Source organism: Macaca fascicularis, chromosome 11 (genome assembly GCF_037993035.2).
Source record: "Macaca fascicularis isolate 582-1 chromosome 11, T2T-MFA8v1.1".
NCBI classification, from domain to species: Eukaryota; Metazoa; Chordata; class Mammalia; order Primates; family Cercopithecidae; genus Macaca; species Macaca fascicularis.
The window spans coordinates 128,825,172-128,841,859 of NC_088385.1; the positions used below are offsets into that span (position 1 = coordinate 128,825,172).

At 48.3% G+C, this 16,688-nt stretch overlaps 1 protein-coding gene and 1 pseudogene across 13 annotated transcripts in view; one reads left to right on the forward strand and one right to left on the reverse strand.

Annotated features, from left to right (window-relative positions):
• Positions 1-16,688, forward strand: part of TMEM120B (transmembrane protein 120B) — a 64,464-nt gene that overhangs the window by 18,973 nt on the left and 28,803 nt on the right. For 9 of the 13 annotated variants that reach the window (XM_045366114.2, XM_005572462.4, XM_005572463.4 and 6 more), the window contains exons 2-3: positions 11,489-11,607; positions 15,319-15,435. In XM_045366114.2, the coding sequence (XP_045222049.1) occupies positions 11,489-11,607; positions 15,319-15,435 (236 nt within the window). Of the gene's footprint in view, positions 1-11,488; positions 11,608-15,318; positions 15,436-15,934; positions 16,469-16,688 lie in introns of those variants that run through there. The other 4 variants (XM_065524952.2, XM_074008138.1, XM_065524951.2 and 1 more) reach the window with 4 other exon arrangements.
• On the reverse strand, positions 3,167-4,102 carry LOC102143390 (TIMELESS-interacting protein pseudogene; annotated as a pseudogene).

The following is a 16,688-nucleotide window of genomic DNA, read 5'->3' on the forward strand; positions in this document are numbered from 1 at the left end:
TGAAGGGCAGTTTGCCAAGATTCATTAAATCTAGTAACAAGGCTGGACGCGGTGGCTCACACCTGTAATCCCAGCACTTTGGGAGGCCGAGGCGGGTGGATCACAGAGTCAGGAGATCGAGACCATCCTGGTTAACACAGTGAAACCCTGTCTCTACTAAAAATACAAAAAATTAGCCAGGTGTGGTGGCAGGTGCCTGTAGTCCCAGCTACTTGGGAGGCTGAGGCAGGAGAATCACTTGAACCTGGGAGACGGAGGTTGCAGTGAGCCGAGATCACGCCACTGTGCCCCAGCCTGGGCAACAGAGGGAGACTCTGTCTCAGAGAAAAAAAAAAAAAAATCTAATAAAAAGCCTGTAGCCTCTGACCCACAATTTTACCTCTCTTCCCCCAGAGAAATCTACTCTAGAGACACACCTGCCTGTGTGCCCAGAGAGGCCGTGCAAGGATATTATTCAATATTGTATTGTTGGTTATAGTCAGACACGGGAAGCAACATAAATATCTAGCACTAGGGGAAGGACTAAAGAAACTGGAGTATATCTGCAGCACAAAATATGCACAGCACTAAAGAGTGGAGTGCATCCATATATTCTTTTTTTTTTTTTTTTTTTTTGAGACAGAGTCTCACTCTGTTGCCCAGGCTGGAGTGCAGTGGTGTGACCTCAGCTCACTGCAACCTCTGCCTTGGGTTCAAGCAACTCTCATGCCTCAGCCTCCCAAGTAGCTGGGATTACAGGTATGCACCATTACACCTGGTTAATTTTTGTATTTTTAGTAGAGACGGGATTTTGCCATGTTGGCCAGTATGGTCTCCAACTCCTGACCTCAAGTGATCTGCCCACCTCGGCCTCCCAAAGTGCTAGGATTACAGGTGTGAGCCACCACACCTGGCCCCATATATTGTGCGTAGATCTCCAAGACATATTACTGAGTGAGAAAAGCAAGTTATGGAATCTAATGTATATTCTGATACTGTTAATCTACTTTTTAAAAACCCAAAGAATGTGTTTAGGGTATAAGCTACGCTGCTGTCACAAAGAGACCTGAAAGTAAAATGCCAGCAATGAAGTAGTTTCTTTGTCACGTGACAGTCCAGAGGGCAGCGTGGCCCAGGGTGAGTGGGGTTTGTTATCTCCAGTGCATAAAACAACTGTTGCCTGATGCTTGGGGATTCTGTGGGTCAGGAATGTAGACAGAGCACAGAAGGAGGCTTGACTGTGCTCTATGATGTCTGGTGCCTTTTCTGGGAGGACTCGAGTAGCGAGGGGTAACTCACGTGGTTGGGGCTGGAATCTTCTGGGGGTTTCTTTTCTTTCTTTCTTTCTTTTTTTTTGAGATGGAGTTTTGCTCTTGTTGCCCAGGTTGGAGTGCAGTGGCGTGATCTTGGCTTACCGCAACCTCCGCCTCCTGGGTTCAAGCAATTCTCCTGCTTCAGCTTCCCGAGTAGCTGGGATTACAGGCATGAACCACCACGCCTGGCTAGTTTTGTACTTTTAGTAGAGATGGGGTTTCTCCATGTTGGTCAGGCTGGTCTCAAACTCCTGACCTCAGATGATCCACCCACCTCGGCCTCCCAATCACACCTGTGCTGGGATTACAGGTGTGAGCCACCACGCCTGGCCATGAAAGTTTCTTTTTCTTTCTTTCTTGTTTTTTAGTTTGCAAAATAAGTTTTATTTTTACTTCTTTTAAAAAATGGACAGGCTGGGTGCTGTGGCTCACACCTGTAATCCCAGTAGTTTGCGAGGCTGAGATGGGTGGATCACCTGAGGTCAGGAGTTTGAGACCAGCCTGGCCAACATGGCGAAACCCGTCTCTACTAAAAATACAAAAATTAGCCAGGCGTGACGGCAGGTGCCTGTAATCCCAGGTGCTCGGGAGGCTGAGGCAGGAGAATCACTTGAACCCAGGAGGTGGAGGTTGCAGCGAGCTGAGATAGTGCCATTGCACTCCAGCCTGGGTGACAGGAGCAAAACTACATCTCAAAAAAAGAGAAAAAAAAAGAATTAATATTCAATATATATGTACATAACTTGACCCAGGCTACTGTGGACATGCTGTCCATGGGTTAGCCCTGCTCTTCAAGGAGGAGTAAAATACAAAAAATTAGTTGGGCGTGGTGGCATGCACCTGTAGTCCCAGCTACTTGGGAGGCTGAGGCAGGAGAATCGCTTGAACCCAGGAGGCAGAGGTTGCAGTGATCCGAGATCACGCCACTGCACTCTAGCCTGGGTGACAGAGCAAGACTCCATCTCAAAAACAAACAAACAAAAAAACCCCAGAAACAAAACCTTCCAACTTAGTGAAAACAAGGCATTCAATGGCAGACCAGCAGCAGAAACTGCTTATTACCAGTTTATACTAGTCATTTTATGAAGTCATATCTCTATAAAAACAAACACTAGAGAGAATAAATAAATAGATTTAAATAAAGTGACAAGCATAACTACAAATAAATACCATATTACCAGATTTTTTTTGAGACAGAGTCTCACTCTGTCGCCAGGCTGGAGTGCAGTGGTGCGATCTCGGCTCACTGCAATCTCCACGTCCTGGGATCAAGCAGTTCTCCTGCCTCAGCCTCCCGAGTAGCTGGGACTACAGGTGCATGCCACCATGCACAACTAAGTTTTGTATTTTTAGTAGAGATAGGGTTGCACCATGTTGGCCAGGATGGCCTCCCTCTGTTGACTTCGTGATCCACCCGCCTCGGCCTCCCAAAGTGCTGGGATTACAGGCATGAGCCACCGCGCCCGGCCTTTTTTGTTTTGTTTTGTTTTGTTTGAGACCAAGTCTTGCTCTGTCACCCAGGCTGGAGTGCAGTGGCGTGGTCTCCGCTCACTGCAACCTCTGTCTCCTGGGTTCAAGTGATTCTTCTGCCTCAGCCTCCTGAGTAGCTGGGATTACAGGCACATACCACCACACCCGGCTAATTTTTATATTTTTAGTAGAGATGGGGTTTCACCATGTTAGTCAGGCTGGTCTTGAACTCCTGACCTTGTGATCCACCCGCATTGGCCTCCCAGAGTGTTGGGATTACAGTGGGCCCTGCCATATTACCAGATTTTAAACAAGAATCTATAAAAGTTTTACTACCTAAGGACTTTCACTCAAAGAAGAAAAAATACATAGTAACACCAAGCTCGCAGGGTGGTGAATTAACAGATATATTTTCTCTTAATGGAAACTTACCTAGCTTCAGTAACATTTCCGGATGAGGCATCAAGTTATTGTTGCACTTTTAAAAAGACTGGTCCAGCAGTGTTTCCTCTAAATTTTAATTACCCCTCTTCATTTAAACCATTAGCAGGACCGTCGTTACATGGATTGTCTAGAATGTCTTCGTTTAATCCATTTGACTTCTCCTTTTGATCATCATCAGTATGATTAACCTCTTCAACTGTCTGTGCCCCTTGTGTATTCATTAACATATCATTTCCTAGGGACTATTACCCAGCAGCTTTGCCTTCTTTCCAAGGCCGGTTGCTTATTTCTCTCAGTTCTTTGTTGTTGCTCTTCTGTTAGGCTTCTACTTGACTCAGAAGCAAACATCTCACTTTCAGATGAGTTTATCAGAAAGGGATCTCATTCAGTAGCAGATACATCATGTCCATTATTTCCCACAACTTCATCGTTATTGCTAACAAAATCTTCACGTAAAATAGGGAGATCAAGTTGAATTCGTTTTAAACAGGTTTGAACTTCCTTTTTATTTCCCAGGTATTCGTCTGTCAATAAAATCCTCAAACTGCAGTTTAGGGAATAGCCTGTGTGCCCGGTGCTCCATGTGTCTGATTAGAGTCTTCAAGTCTTCAGCCTTATGACCTTTACCTTTGGATTCTGCCTTATCAAATACATGCCTTAGGGCTGGAAGTCCTCTGTCTGAAATTAATCTGAGTCAGCCTGAATATATTTCTTTTAATTCTTCTCTTTGGAGGTACAGGAAGAGGTGCCCCACTCACTGACTCTTTATCAGGTTCAGCTCCTTCACCATCTTGTCTTTCTGGAGAGGCTTACGCAGAGAGCAGGGGCCACAGCGTGGAAGTTGGCGTGAAGACTAAACGCACTTCTCACGAGACTGGGGAACTTGCACCCGCCATCCCCCCTCCTTTATTTTTTTTGGAGATGGAGTCTCACTCAGTCGCCCAGGCTGAAGTGCAGTGGTGCGATCTAGGCTCACTGCATCCTTTGTCTCCTGGGTTCAAGCGATTTTCCTGCCTCAGTCTCCCCGAGTAGCTGGGACTACAGGTGCCCACCACCATGTCCAGCTAATTTTTTTTGTATTTTTGATAGAGACGACGTTTCACCATGTTGGCCGTGCTAGTCTCAAACTCTTGACCTCAGGTGATCCGCCTGCCTCGGCCTCCCTAAGTGCTGGAATTACAGGCATGAGCCACCGTGCCCGGTCTTCTTTTTCTTTTTGAGACAGTCTCCCTCTGTCGACTAGGCTGGAGCGCAGTGGCACGATCTCAGCACACTGCAACCTCCACCTCCCAGGTTCAAGCAGTCCTGTCTCAGCCTCCGAGTAGCTGGGATTACGGGCATGTACCACCATGCTGTCTAATTTTTGTAATTTTAATAGAGATGAGGTTTCATCATGTTGGCAAGGCTGATCTCAAACTCCTAACCTCAGGTAATCCTCCTGCTTCAGCCTCCCAAAGTGCTGGGATTACAGGGGCGAGCCACTGCGCCCCGCCTGGACGTTTGTTTATGTACATGTCTGGGACCTATGTGGGACTGACAAGCTTTGTCTTAGTTGGGACTATTGATTGGAGTGACTACACGGGGCTTCTCTGTGTGGCTAAAGCTTCATATAGCATGGTTGCCTCAGGATAGCTGTACTTTTTGCTCCAAGAGCAACTAGTTCCACTTACTTAGTTGCTCCAGGAACTTAGGTGGAAGCCACAGGGCCTTCCGTGACTTTTTCTCAGAAGTTATGTAGTGTCAATTCTGCCATATTCTATTGTCAGACTAGTCACAAGCGTACCTATATTTAAGGGGAGTGAACAGAGGCACTGCCTGTCTATGTGAGGCATGATAAAGAATAAGTGGCCATGTTTTAAAACCATCACAGTGGGCGGGGCACAGTGGCTCACGCCTGTAAACCCAGCACTTTGGGAGGCCGAGGTGGGCAGATTACCCAAGGTCGTGAGTTTGATACCAGCCTGGCCAACATGATGAAACCCCATTTCTACTAAAACTACAAAAATTAGCTGGGTGTGGTTGTATGCGCCCTTAATCCCAGCTACTCGGGAGTCTGAGGCAGGAGAATCACTTGAACCCAGGAGGCGGAGGTTGCAGTAAACCGAGATTGTGCCACTGCACTGCAGCGTAGGTGACAGAGCAAGACTGTCTCAAAAAAGAAAGAAATCACAGTTGGGAAGCTGTGTCCCATGAGGCTGCACTGGGACTCAGGTTAGTTTGGTTGGGAAGGGGCAATGGGCTCTGCTGCTTCTGGCTTCAAGGTAACTGAGCCCTTTGTTGCATTTCCTAGCCAGGGAAGAGAGAGTGGAGGGCAAGCAGTTCCTAATGAAATATGTGGTTCAGAACTTGCAGAAGTTGCCGGGTGCAGTGGCTTACATCTGTAACCCCAGCACTTTGGGAGGCCAAGATGGGCGGATCACTTGAGGCCAGGAGTTCGAGACCAGCCTAGTCAACATGGTGAAACCCCGTCTCTACTAAAAATACAAAAATTAGCTGGGCATGGTTGTGCACGCCTGTAGTCCCAGCCACTTGGGAGGCTGAGGCACGATAATTACTTGAACCCGAGAGGTGGAGGTTACAGTGACCCGAGATCAAGCCACTGTACTCCAGCCTGGGTGATAGAGTGAGACCCTGTCTCCAAAAAAAAAAAAATCCGGGCACAGTGGCTCACACCTGTAATCTATTCTACTAAAAATTTACTAAAAATATAAAAATATGAAAATTAGCCAGGCATGGTGGTGCATGCCTGTAATACCAGCTACTTGGGAGACTGAGGCAGGAGAATCGTTTGAACACAGGAGGCGGAGGTTGCAGTGAGCCAAGATCGCGCCACTGCACTCCAGCCTGGCGACAGAGCGAGACTCCATCTCAAAAAAAAAAAAAAAAAACAGACCTCAGCCATAGCTGTAGTGTTTTAATTTTTAACAAGGATGATGTCTTCATGTATTAATTGAAACAGATGAGGTCCTAATGAGCATCTGGCAGCTGATTTTGTAGCCCTGGTCTTATCTCTTCGTGGCAGGAACCAGCACCAAAGGCCACCAGGAGGGGTGCAGGGCCCTTATCTCACAGCAGCCTCTCAGGCCAGGGCCCTGTCTTCCCCAAGGCTGTGTTGTCTGGGCAGGATCTCTCCACCTCTGTTCTCCTCGTCTGGTTTCGTTACCAGCAGGTATTTGTTGGACATAGAGGGCTGTTTAGCACTGAAGAATTCAAAAGTGATTAAAACACAGCCTTTCTTCACACAGATAACTTGTTAATTGCCAATGGAAAGTTGGACACTACATAGTGCAGAAGCTGGGTGGACATCCTGGCTGCCTTTACCCAGCAAAGTTAGCATCATGGATATGGTGTCCCTCCTGGCAGGAGCCACTAATAAGGGCACAACATCCTTTTAGTAACATGCTGGTACCCATGCATGCCCCAAATCATGAGGAAACATCCGCAAACCCCACTGGGGGACATTCTTACAGAAAACTGGACCAAACGCTTTAAAAACTTAAATTTGGCCAGGCACGGTGGCTCATGCCTGTAATCCCAGCACTTTGGGAGGCCGAGGTGGGAGGATCATTTGAGGTCAGGAGTTCCAGACCAGCCTGGTCAACATGGTGAAGCCCCATCCGTCTCTACTAAAAATACAGAAATTAGCTGGGTATGGTGGCACCTGTAATCCCAGCTACTTGGGAGGCTGAGGCAGGAGAATCGCTTGAACCTGGGAGGCAGAGGTTGCAGTGAGCCAGGATCACACCACTGTACTCTGGCCTGGGCGACAAGAGTCAAACTCTGTCTCAAAAAACAAAAAACAATAACAAACTTAAATTCACGAAAGGCAGAGATTGGGAGATTGAACCGTACCAGAAGACATGAGACTGAATTGGATCTAAGATCTGAAGGAAAATTGCCATAAAAGAGACAGTCAACAAAATTTGAATTTGAGTGGTATGTGAGGCCGTAGCATTGTGTTATATCAACGTTACATTTTCTAGACGATTGACCCTTGAACAAGGTGGGGTTGGGGTGCCAATCAGTTGAAAAGCCAAGTATATAACTTTTTTTTTTTTTTTTTTTGAAACAGAGTCTCCCTCTGTTAACGAGGCTGGAGTGCAGTGACATGATCTCAGCTTACTACAGCCTCCACCTCCTGGGTTCAAGTAATCATCTCACCTCAGCCTCCCGAGTATCTGGAACTATAGGCGCCCGCACCACACCTGGCTAATTTTTGTATTTTTAGTAGAGATGTGGTTTCACCATGTCGACCAGGCTGGTCTTGAACACCTGGCCTCAAGTGATCCACCCACCACAGCCTCCCAAAGTGCAGGGATTGCAGGTGTGAACCACCCAGCCTGGCCAGAAACTTTCGACTCCTCCAAAACTACTATTTTTTTTTTGTTTTGGAGACAGTGCAGTTGTGTGATCTCAGCTCACTGCAATCTCCGCCTCCCAGGTTGAAGTGATTCTCCTGCCTCAGCCTCCTGATTACAGGTGCCCTCCACCATGTCTGGCTAATTTTTGCACTTTTAGTAGAGACAGGGTTTCACCATGTTGGTCAGGCTGGTCTCAAACCCCTGACCTCAGGCGATCCACCCACCTTGGCCTCCCAAAGTGTTGGGATTACAGGCATGAGTCAATGTGCCCGGCAACTCCCACAAAACTTCTATCAGCCTAATGTTGAGCAGAGTCTCACTGATAACAGAGACAGTCGATTAACACACATTTTGTATATGCATTATACATGGTATTATTACAATAAAGAAAGCTAGAGAGGCCCCGCACGGTGGCTCACGCCTGTAATGCCAGCCCTTTGGGAGGCTGAGGCAGGTGAATCACCTGAGGTCCGGAGTTCGAGACCAGCCTGACCAACATGGAGAAACCCTGTCTCTACTAAAAATACAAAATTAGCCAGGCGTGGTGGTACATGCCTGTAATCCCTCAGGAGGCTGAGACAGGAGAATCGCTTGAACCTGGGAGGTGAAGGTTGTGGTGATTGGAGATCATGCCACTGCACTCCAGCATAGGCAACAAGAGTGAGAGTCTGTCTTAAAGAAAAAAAAAAAAAGCTAGAGAAAAGAAAATGTTATTAAGAAAATCATAAGGAAGAGAAAATATATTTACTCTTCAGTAAGTGGAAGTGGACCATTGTAAAGGTCTTCATCCTTTGTGTCTTTACATTGAGGAGTAGCAGGAGGAGGAAGAGGAGGGCTTGGTCTTGCTGTCTCACGGGTGGCAGAGGTGGAAGAAAATCTGTGTATAAGTGGACATGCAGTTGAAACCCATGTCATTTAAGGGTCAGTTGCGTTTGATAATTGTACTATGGATATTTGAGAGAATATTGCTGTTCTTACTAGATACACACTGTACTATTTAGGAGAAAAGAGGTGTGTTGTCTACAACTAACTCCCAAATGGTTTAGCACAGGAGTGGGCAAATCTTTTTGGTAAAAAGCCAAATAGTGAAAATTTTGAGCTTTATGGGCCATATGGTCTCTGTCACAACTACTTGTTTTGCTGTTAGAGTCCCAGCACAGCCACACGGAATATTTAAATGGGTGGGCGTAGCTGTGTTCCAATAAAACTTTATTTATGGATACTGCAATGCCAATTTATATAATTTTCACACACCATGAAAGATTCTAGTGATTTTTTTTCAACCCTGCAAAACCCATTTCTGTCTTACTGAGCATACAAAATTAGGTAGCCAGACTTGGCCTGCGGCTGTGGCTTAACGATTGATTGCCTGCCTGATATAGAAAAAGAACACACAGGCAGGCATGCACATGTGTGCACACGCAGGCACGCATATATGGGGGATAAAGCAAATACAGAATGAAGGAACTGCTGGTGAATCTGGGTGAAGAGTAGAAGCGAGTTCTTTGTATTGTTTTTGTAATTCTGCAAGCTTGAAATTATTATTATAATAATTATTATTTTGAGACGGAGTTTCACTCTTGTTGCCCAGGCTGGAGTGCAGTGGTGCGATCTCGGCTCACCACAACCTAAGCCTCCTGGGTTCAAGCGATTCTTCTGCCTCAGCCTCTTGAGTAGCTGGGATTACAGGCATGCGCCATCACGCCTGGCTAATTTTGTGTTTTTAGTAGAGATGGGGTTTCTCCACATTGGTCAGGCTGGTTTCAAACTTCCGACTTCAGGTGATCCACCTGCCTTGGCCTCCCAAAGTGCTGGGATTACAGGCATGAGCCCCTGTGTCTGAAATTATTACTATTATTATTATTATTCATTTATATATGTATTTGAGACGGAGTCTCACTCTGGAGTGCAGTGGCATAATCTCAGTTCACTGCAACCTCCGCCTCCTGGGTTCAAGTAATTCTCATGCCTTAGCCTCCTGAGTAGCTGGCATTACAGGCGTGAGCCACCATGCCCAATTTGAAATTATTTTAAAATAAAAACATTGGCTGGGCGCGGTGGCTCAAGCCTGTAATCCCAGCACTTTGGGAGGCCGAGGTGGGCGGATCACGAGGTCAGGAGATCGAGACCATCCTGGCTAACCCGGTGAAACCCCGACTCTACTAAAAAATACAAAAAAACTAGCCAGGCGAGGTGGCGGCGCCTGTAGTCCCAGCTGCTCAGGAGGCTGAGGCAGGAGAATGGCGTGAACCCGGGAGGCGGAGCTTGCAGTGAGCTGAGATCCGGCCACTGCACTCCAGCCTGGGTGACAGAGCGAGACTCCGTCTCAAAAAATAAAAAAAATAAAAATTAAAAAAAATAAAAACATTAAATAAAATAAAAGCATTGATTTTTCCTTCCTGGGGGGCCCAGGAAGGACAGAGGGAAGTCACCCTTTTATCTTCCTAGTGGGTGGGCCATGGTGACTCACTCTATTCAAGGTGATTCACAGCATTCTTGGATGTCTCTCCTAATTGTCATCTAGTCACTTGTTATTTTTATTGTCATCTAGTTAATTCTTAGCCTTTGCCTCTTCCTTATTTACTGATTTCCTTTTTTTTTTTTTTTTTTTTTTGAGATGGAGTCTTGCTCTGTCACCCAGGCTGGAGTGCAGTGGCAGACCTCAGCTCGCTGCAACCTCCGACTCCCAGATTCAAACAATTCTCCTGTCTCAGCCTCCTGAGTAGCTGGGACTACAGGCATCTGCCACCGTGTCCAGCTAATTTTTGTATTTTTAGTAGAGACAGGGTTTCACCATGTTGGTCAGGCTGGTCTCGAACTCCTGATCTCAAATGATCCGCCTTCCTCAGCCTCCCAAAGTGCTGGGATTACAGGCATGAGCCACCGTGCCTGGCCTCACTTAACTTTCATACCTAGGTGCCTTGCTTGGCAGGCAGGGGAGTTTAGCCTCTGTGCTCACTGTTGGACCATCCGCTTTTGCTCTCCCTCTGTTAAATCCATCTCTCCAACCGCTAAAAAAAAAAAAAAGGTCACTTGAGTTTGTTGGTTTATCGTTGCTTTGTTTTTCAATGTTTTTTAATTTCTCAGGGCCCATGTTAACCTTGTCTGTATCATTCCAATTCTAGTACACGTGCTGCCAAAGCGAGCAGTGGCTTATTCTTTTTGTTTTTATTTTTATTGAGACGGAGTTTCGCACTTTCACCCAGGCTGGAGTGAAGTGGCGTGGTCTTAGCTCACTGCAACCTCCAACCGCTGGGTTAAAGTGATTCTCGTGCCTCAGCCTCCCAAGTAGTTGGGATTACAGATGCCCGCCACCATGCCTGGCTAATTTTTGCATTTTTAGTAGAGATGGGGTTTCACCATGGGAAAATACAAGAGACTTTGCCTCAGTGCTGGGGGAACAGAACACAGTAACTTCTTGACTTTGCCACCATCACGCACCTCCCAATAAATAACACCACAGGCAGGGAAACAACACCTTATCTCTGGACTTCTAAGACAAACACCAACAATTTAGGGAAACCAACACGGGAGATGAAGACCATGACATTAAAAACAATAAGCTGGCTGGGCGCGGTGGCTCATGCCTGTAATCCCAGAACTTTGGGAGGCCCAGGCAGGTGGATCACAATGTCAGGAGTTCGAGACCAGCCTGGCCAATATGGTGAAACCCCGTCTCTACGAAAAATCAAAAAAAAAAAAAAAATTAGCCGGGCATGGTGGTGGGCACCTGTAATCGCAGCTACTTGGGAGGCTGAGGCAGGAGAATCGCTTGAACCCAGGAGACAGAGCTTGCAGTGAGCTGAGATCATGCCACTGCACTCCAGCCTGGGTGACAGAGCGAGACTCTGTCAAAAAGAAAAGAAAATGACCTGTTCACATTCTCCCGCACACCTTCCCCCGGGGTCCCCTGTCCTCCAGGAGACGCACAGGATCTATAAGCAGAAGCTGGAGGAGCTGGCTGCGCTGCAGACGCTGTGTAGTAGTTCCATCAGTAAGCAGAAGAAGCACCTCAAGGACTTGAAGCTCACACTCCAGAGGTAGGTGCGGCTGCAGCCCATGGGCTGCTCTGGTTCTGAGGGACAGAAGCCCAACTCAAAACAGGCTGAAGCAGAGAATGGCAATCTCAGTGGAAAAAGACAGGACTGGGAGTTGTTTCAGGCATCACTGGATCCAGGGGTCAAAGGGTGTTTTGGGGCATCTGTTTTTTTCCCTCTAAATTCTGCCTTCCTCTGGATTGGTGTCACTCTCAGGGTGACTGTCCCCTCCACCAACAGTGCCAGGCTTATATTCTCCAACCTTGCTTCCTGCTGGCTGTGCCACCCTGGCTGAAGGAGAGTTTCTCTCTTTTTTTTTTTTTTTCTTGAAATGGAGTCTTTCATTCTGTCACCCAAGCTGGAAAGCAATGGCGTGAACTCGGCTCACTGCAGCCTCCGTCTCCTGGGTTTAAGTGATTCTCCTGCCTCAGCCTCCCAAGTAGCTGTGATTACAGGCGTGCGCCACTGTGCCTGGCCGAGAGTTTCTTTTTCCCAGTACTTCCGCCGACATTCTGGGTTAGTCCTCATTGGCTGGGATTGGTTGAATGCCCATTTGTGAACCAATCACTGAGAAGCTGCTTGGACAGCCCCATGCCGTGCGCTCAGTCTGTGGCCCTGGGAAGTGGAGGGACAGCCATGTGGGTGGTGGGAGAAGAAGATGAGTAGTTTCCCAGGGGAAAGGTGGGTGCTGTTATAGGAAGGTGCCCTGCTGGACAAGTAAACAGGCAGCGTCCTTTCGTGGGTGTGGGGTGTCCTCCCCACTGGGGTCTCTGGGGTAGTGGCCACTAGGTTGCCATCCCTGGTGGAGATGTGCTTGAGCTCATAGCTTAGTTCGGTTCCCCAGGCCTGGATCGTGTTCATTTCCTGACTTCTCCAGGTCTGGGAAGTCCCTTCCTGCCTGGTATGTGAAGGGGCCCAGTGGATGCGGTGACCCCCTTGTCAGGCAGGGAAACTGAGGCTCCAAGTGACTTGTCCCAAGTCACTTAGCTAGGCTTCTATTTTAGAATCTGGGACTCTTGGTTAACTCTTTCCTTGTGGACAATTTTGGAGGAAGGTCCTGATTATAGCTCTCAGTGTGGCTGGCCATTTTGAAAATGGAGGCCTGCAACTAAGGGGTAGAGAGTGTGGATGGCCCCATGCAAACACATCACCAGATGTGGCTTTGGAAAAACACGTCTTGGTAATGGCAGGACTCAGAGTCTAGAGTTTTTTCAGTCCAGAGTTTTTCAGATTCTCAGTGATTGCTTCACAGATGGGCACATGGCTAACCTCAGCACTATTGATGGGTCTGTGGGGGCTGTGCAGTGCACTGTGGGATAGTGAGTAGCATCCCTGGCCTCTGCCCACCGATGCCAGTAGCACTTCCGCCCCAGGTGTGACCACCGAGATGTCTCCAGGCATTGCCGGCTGCTCCCAGTTGAGAAGTACTGAGTTAGAAGGTTGACCCATGAGTTAGGGTCTTAGACCAAGGACCCCTGCCATTCTGAGATGTCTCTGCTGGCTTCTTTTCTAGTTTTGAGAGTTCCATGTTACCAAAGAATAACAGACCTTAACTGGTCGACTGCTTATGCTTTCAGGGGCTTTCTGTCTGTCCTCTTGGTAATCTGTAGGTTATTCCTTTATTTCTATTTTTAAAAATTATATCGATTGATTGATTGATTGATTGATTCATTCATTCAGAGATGGAGTCTCGCTCTGTCGCCCAGGCTGGAGTGCAGCGGCACAATCTCAGCTCACTGCAACCTCTGCTTCCTGGGTTCAAGCAATTCTCCTTCCTGTCTTAGCCTCCTGAGTATCTGGAATTACGGGTGCCCGCCACCACGCTCAGCTAATTTTTGTACTTTTACTAGAGACAGGGTTTCACTATGTTGGCCAGGCTGGTCTCAAACTCCTGACCTCAAGCGATCCTCCTGCCTTGGCCTCCCAAAGTGCTGGGATTACAGGCGTGAGCCACTGTGCCCGGTCTTATTTTTTTTGAGATAGGGTCTTGCTCTGTCACCCAGGCTGGAGTACAGTGGCGCAATCATGGCTCACCACAGCCTTGATCTCCTGGGCTCAAGCAATCCTCCCACCTTAGCCTGATGAATATTAGGACTTCAGGCGTGCATCACCATGCTTGGTGGTTGTTTTTTGTTACTGTTGTTGTTGTTGTTTTTGAGTCAGAGTCTCGCTGTGTCGCCCAGGCTGGAGTGCAGTGGCACGATCTCGGCTCACTGCAACCTCTGCCTCCTGGGTTCAAGCAATTCTCCTGCCTCAGCCTCCCAAGTAGCTGGGATTACAGGGGCTCGCCACCACGCCTAGCTAATTTTTATATTTTCAGTAGAGACAGAGTTTTGCCATGTTGACCAGGCTGGTCTCGAACTCCTGACTTCAGGTGATCTGCCCACTTCAGTTTCCCAAAGTGCTGGGATTACAGGCATGAGCCACCACATCCAGCCCCTGGTTGTTTTCTTAAGCACCTCCCCCGTCTTTTTTTTTTTTTTTTCTTTTTTTTTTGAGATAGAGTTTCGCTCTTGTTGCTCAGGCTGGAGTGCAATGGTGCGATCTTGGCTCACTGCAACCTCTGCCTCCCAGGTTCAAGTGATTCTCCTGCCTCAGCCTCCCAAGTAGGTGGGATTACAGCCATGCACCACCATGCCCAGCTTATTTTGTATTTTTAGTAGAGACGGGGTTTCTCCATGTTGGTCATGCTGGTCTTGAACTCCCGACCTGAGGTGATCGGCCCGCCTCAGCCTCCCAAAGTGCTGGGATTACAGGCATGAGCCACCACACCTGGCCTTGGTTGTTTTCTTTGATTAATTTTTTGTAGAGACTGGGTCTTGCTATGTTGGTCAGGCTGGCCTCAAACTCCTGGCCTCAAGTGATCTTTTTGCCCTGGCCTTCCAAAGTGCTGAGATCATAGGCGTATGTGCTGGGACTATAACATCATGCCTGCTAGCTATTTCTTTAGAAAAATGAGACGAAGGCCGGGCGCGGTGGCTCACGCCTATAATCCCGGCACTTTGGGAGGCTGAGGCAGGCAGATCATGAGGTCAGGAGATCAAGACCATCCTGGCTAACACAGTGAAACCCCGTCTCTACTAAAAATACAAAAAAATTAGCCAGGTGTGGTGGCAGGAGCCTGTAATCCCAGCTACTCGGGGGGCTGAGGCAGGAGAATGGCATGAACGCGGGAGGCAGAGCTTGCAGTGAGCCAAGATGGCGCCACTGCATTCCAGCCTGGGTGACAGAGCGAGACTCTGTCTCATAAAAAAAAAAAGAAAGAAAAATGAAAAGAAAAATAGTATTGTTAGTAATTATCCCTTGAGCTCATACTATCAAGTATTATTCTAGATGCTGTATGCTGTACTTACTCATTTAATCCTCACCAGGCTATTGTCTGTGAGGTAGACTTGAGGTTATCCCGGTTTTTCAGGTATGGAAAATAAGGCAGAGAGGTTTAAGGATTTATCGAAAGTCACAAGACTACCTGGGAGGCAGCATCACTTCCCCAACCCAGAGAGTTGAGATAGGGAACTGTGGTTGCAAGAGGCACTGGGGTAGAAGGTGGAGGCACAGGGTAGAAGGTGGGAGGCTGGGGTAGAAGGTGGGAGGCACTGGGGTAGAAGGTGGGACACACTAGGGTAGGAGGTGGGAGGCTGGGACTGGGGGAGTCCATAGCCCTCCTCCCTCTGAGTGACGCCCCTTCCCCTGTGCTTGCATCTCTGTCCACAGGTGCAAACGCCATACCAGCCAGGAGGAGGCGGAGCTCGTTCAGCAGATGGCCGCAAATATCAAGGAGCGGCAGGACGTCTTCTTCGACATGGAGGCCTACCTGCCCAAGAAGAACGGGTAGGAGTTGGCAACCTCCCCACCCCTAGCACAGGCCCATGCCCAGGCCTAGCACAGCTGGTCCATATAATTCTCACCTTCCTGCTGGTGCTCAGATTGAAGGGGAAAGAGGGAAGAAAGGGCAGGAGACATAAGAAGGCTTCCTTACGCATTCCTCCGTGAGCCCAGGAGAGCACCTTAGCCACACCGTGGGACGGCAGTATTCCTGGGAGGGCCGTTGCAAGGAACCAGCACCTACCACATGCCTGGCGCCACCTGGGGTTAAGAGGGAGGTGTTCTCTCCCAGGAGAACAAACATTGAGTGCCTCCTGTACGCTCAGAGCGGTGCCAGGAACTCCTGTGATGTCACTCGTTTTATCCTCAACAACCTGTGCGTCAGACCAAGAGATCCCCATTTTTACAAGATTCAGAGACATCAGTGAATGTTTGGCCACACCAGGATGTGAACAGCAGACATTCTGACTCCAAAGCCCACGTTCTTTCTATTTTCCCCCTTCAGAGAAGTCCCCGCTCCCTCCCTCAAGTGATGTCATTGCCACCTTGTTCTGGAGAGAGCTGCTTACAGCCTGGTATCATCGTGACCCGGCATACGCTGCTGAGCCCAGTCAGTTCACCCTGACCCTGTTTTCCGGATCAGCCTAGGGCTGAGTCAGAGCCTGCGCTAGGAGGCGGGGCGCCTTTCAGGCCTGTAGCAGGTGGGAGGGAGCTGGTTAGCCCTGTTACGTTTTAACCCATTCCTCTGAGCTTCTCCTTTTTTACTATGTTTGGGTAAAGACTCCCTGAGTTAAGTGATGATCATTTTCTGCAGAATGAACAGCAGCCTAGCATTCGTGACCCTCTTACAGTGCCATGCGCATCTGCCTCCTGCCCCTCTGTGCCTCTTACCTCGGTTGGGAATCGTTGGATTGCAAATGATAGAAAACCCAGCTCAAGGCTGGGTGTGGTGGCTTGTGCCTGTCATCCCAGCACTTCAGGAGGCCGAGGTGGGAGGATCACTTGAGCCCGGGAATTCAAGACCAGCCTGGACAACATCGTGAGACCTCATCTCTAAAAACCTTTAACAAAATTGGCATGGTGGTGTGTACCCGTAATCCTAGCTACTTTGGTGACTGAGGTAGGAGGACTACTTGAGCCTAGGGGTTTAAGACTGCAGTGAGGCTGGGCACAGTGGCTCACGCCTGTAATCCTAGCACCTTGGGAGACTGAGGCAGGTTAAGGTTAGGAGTTCAAGACCAGCCTGGCCAACATGGTGA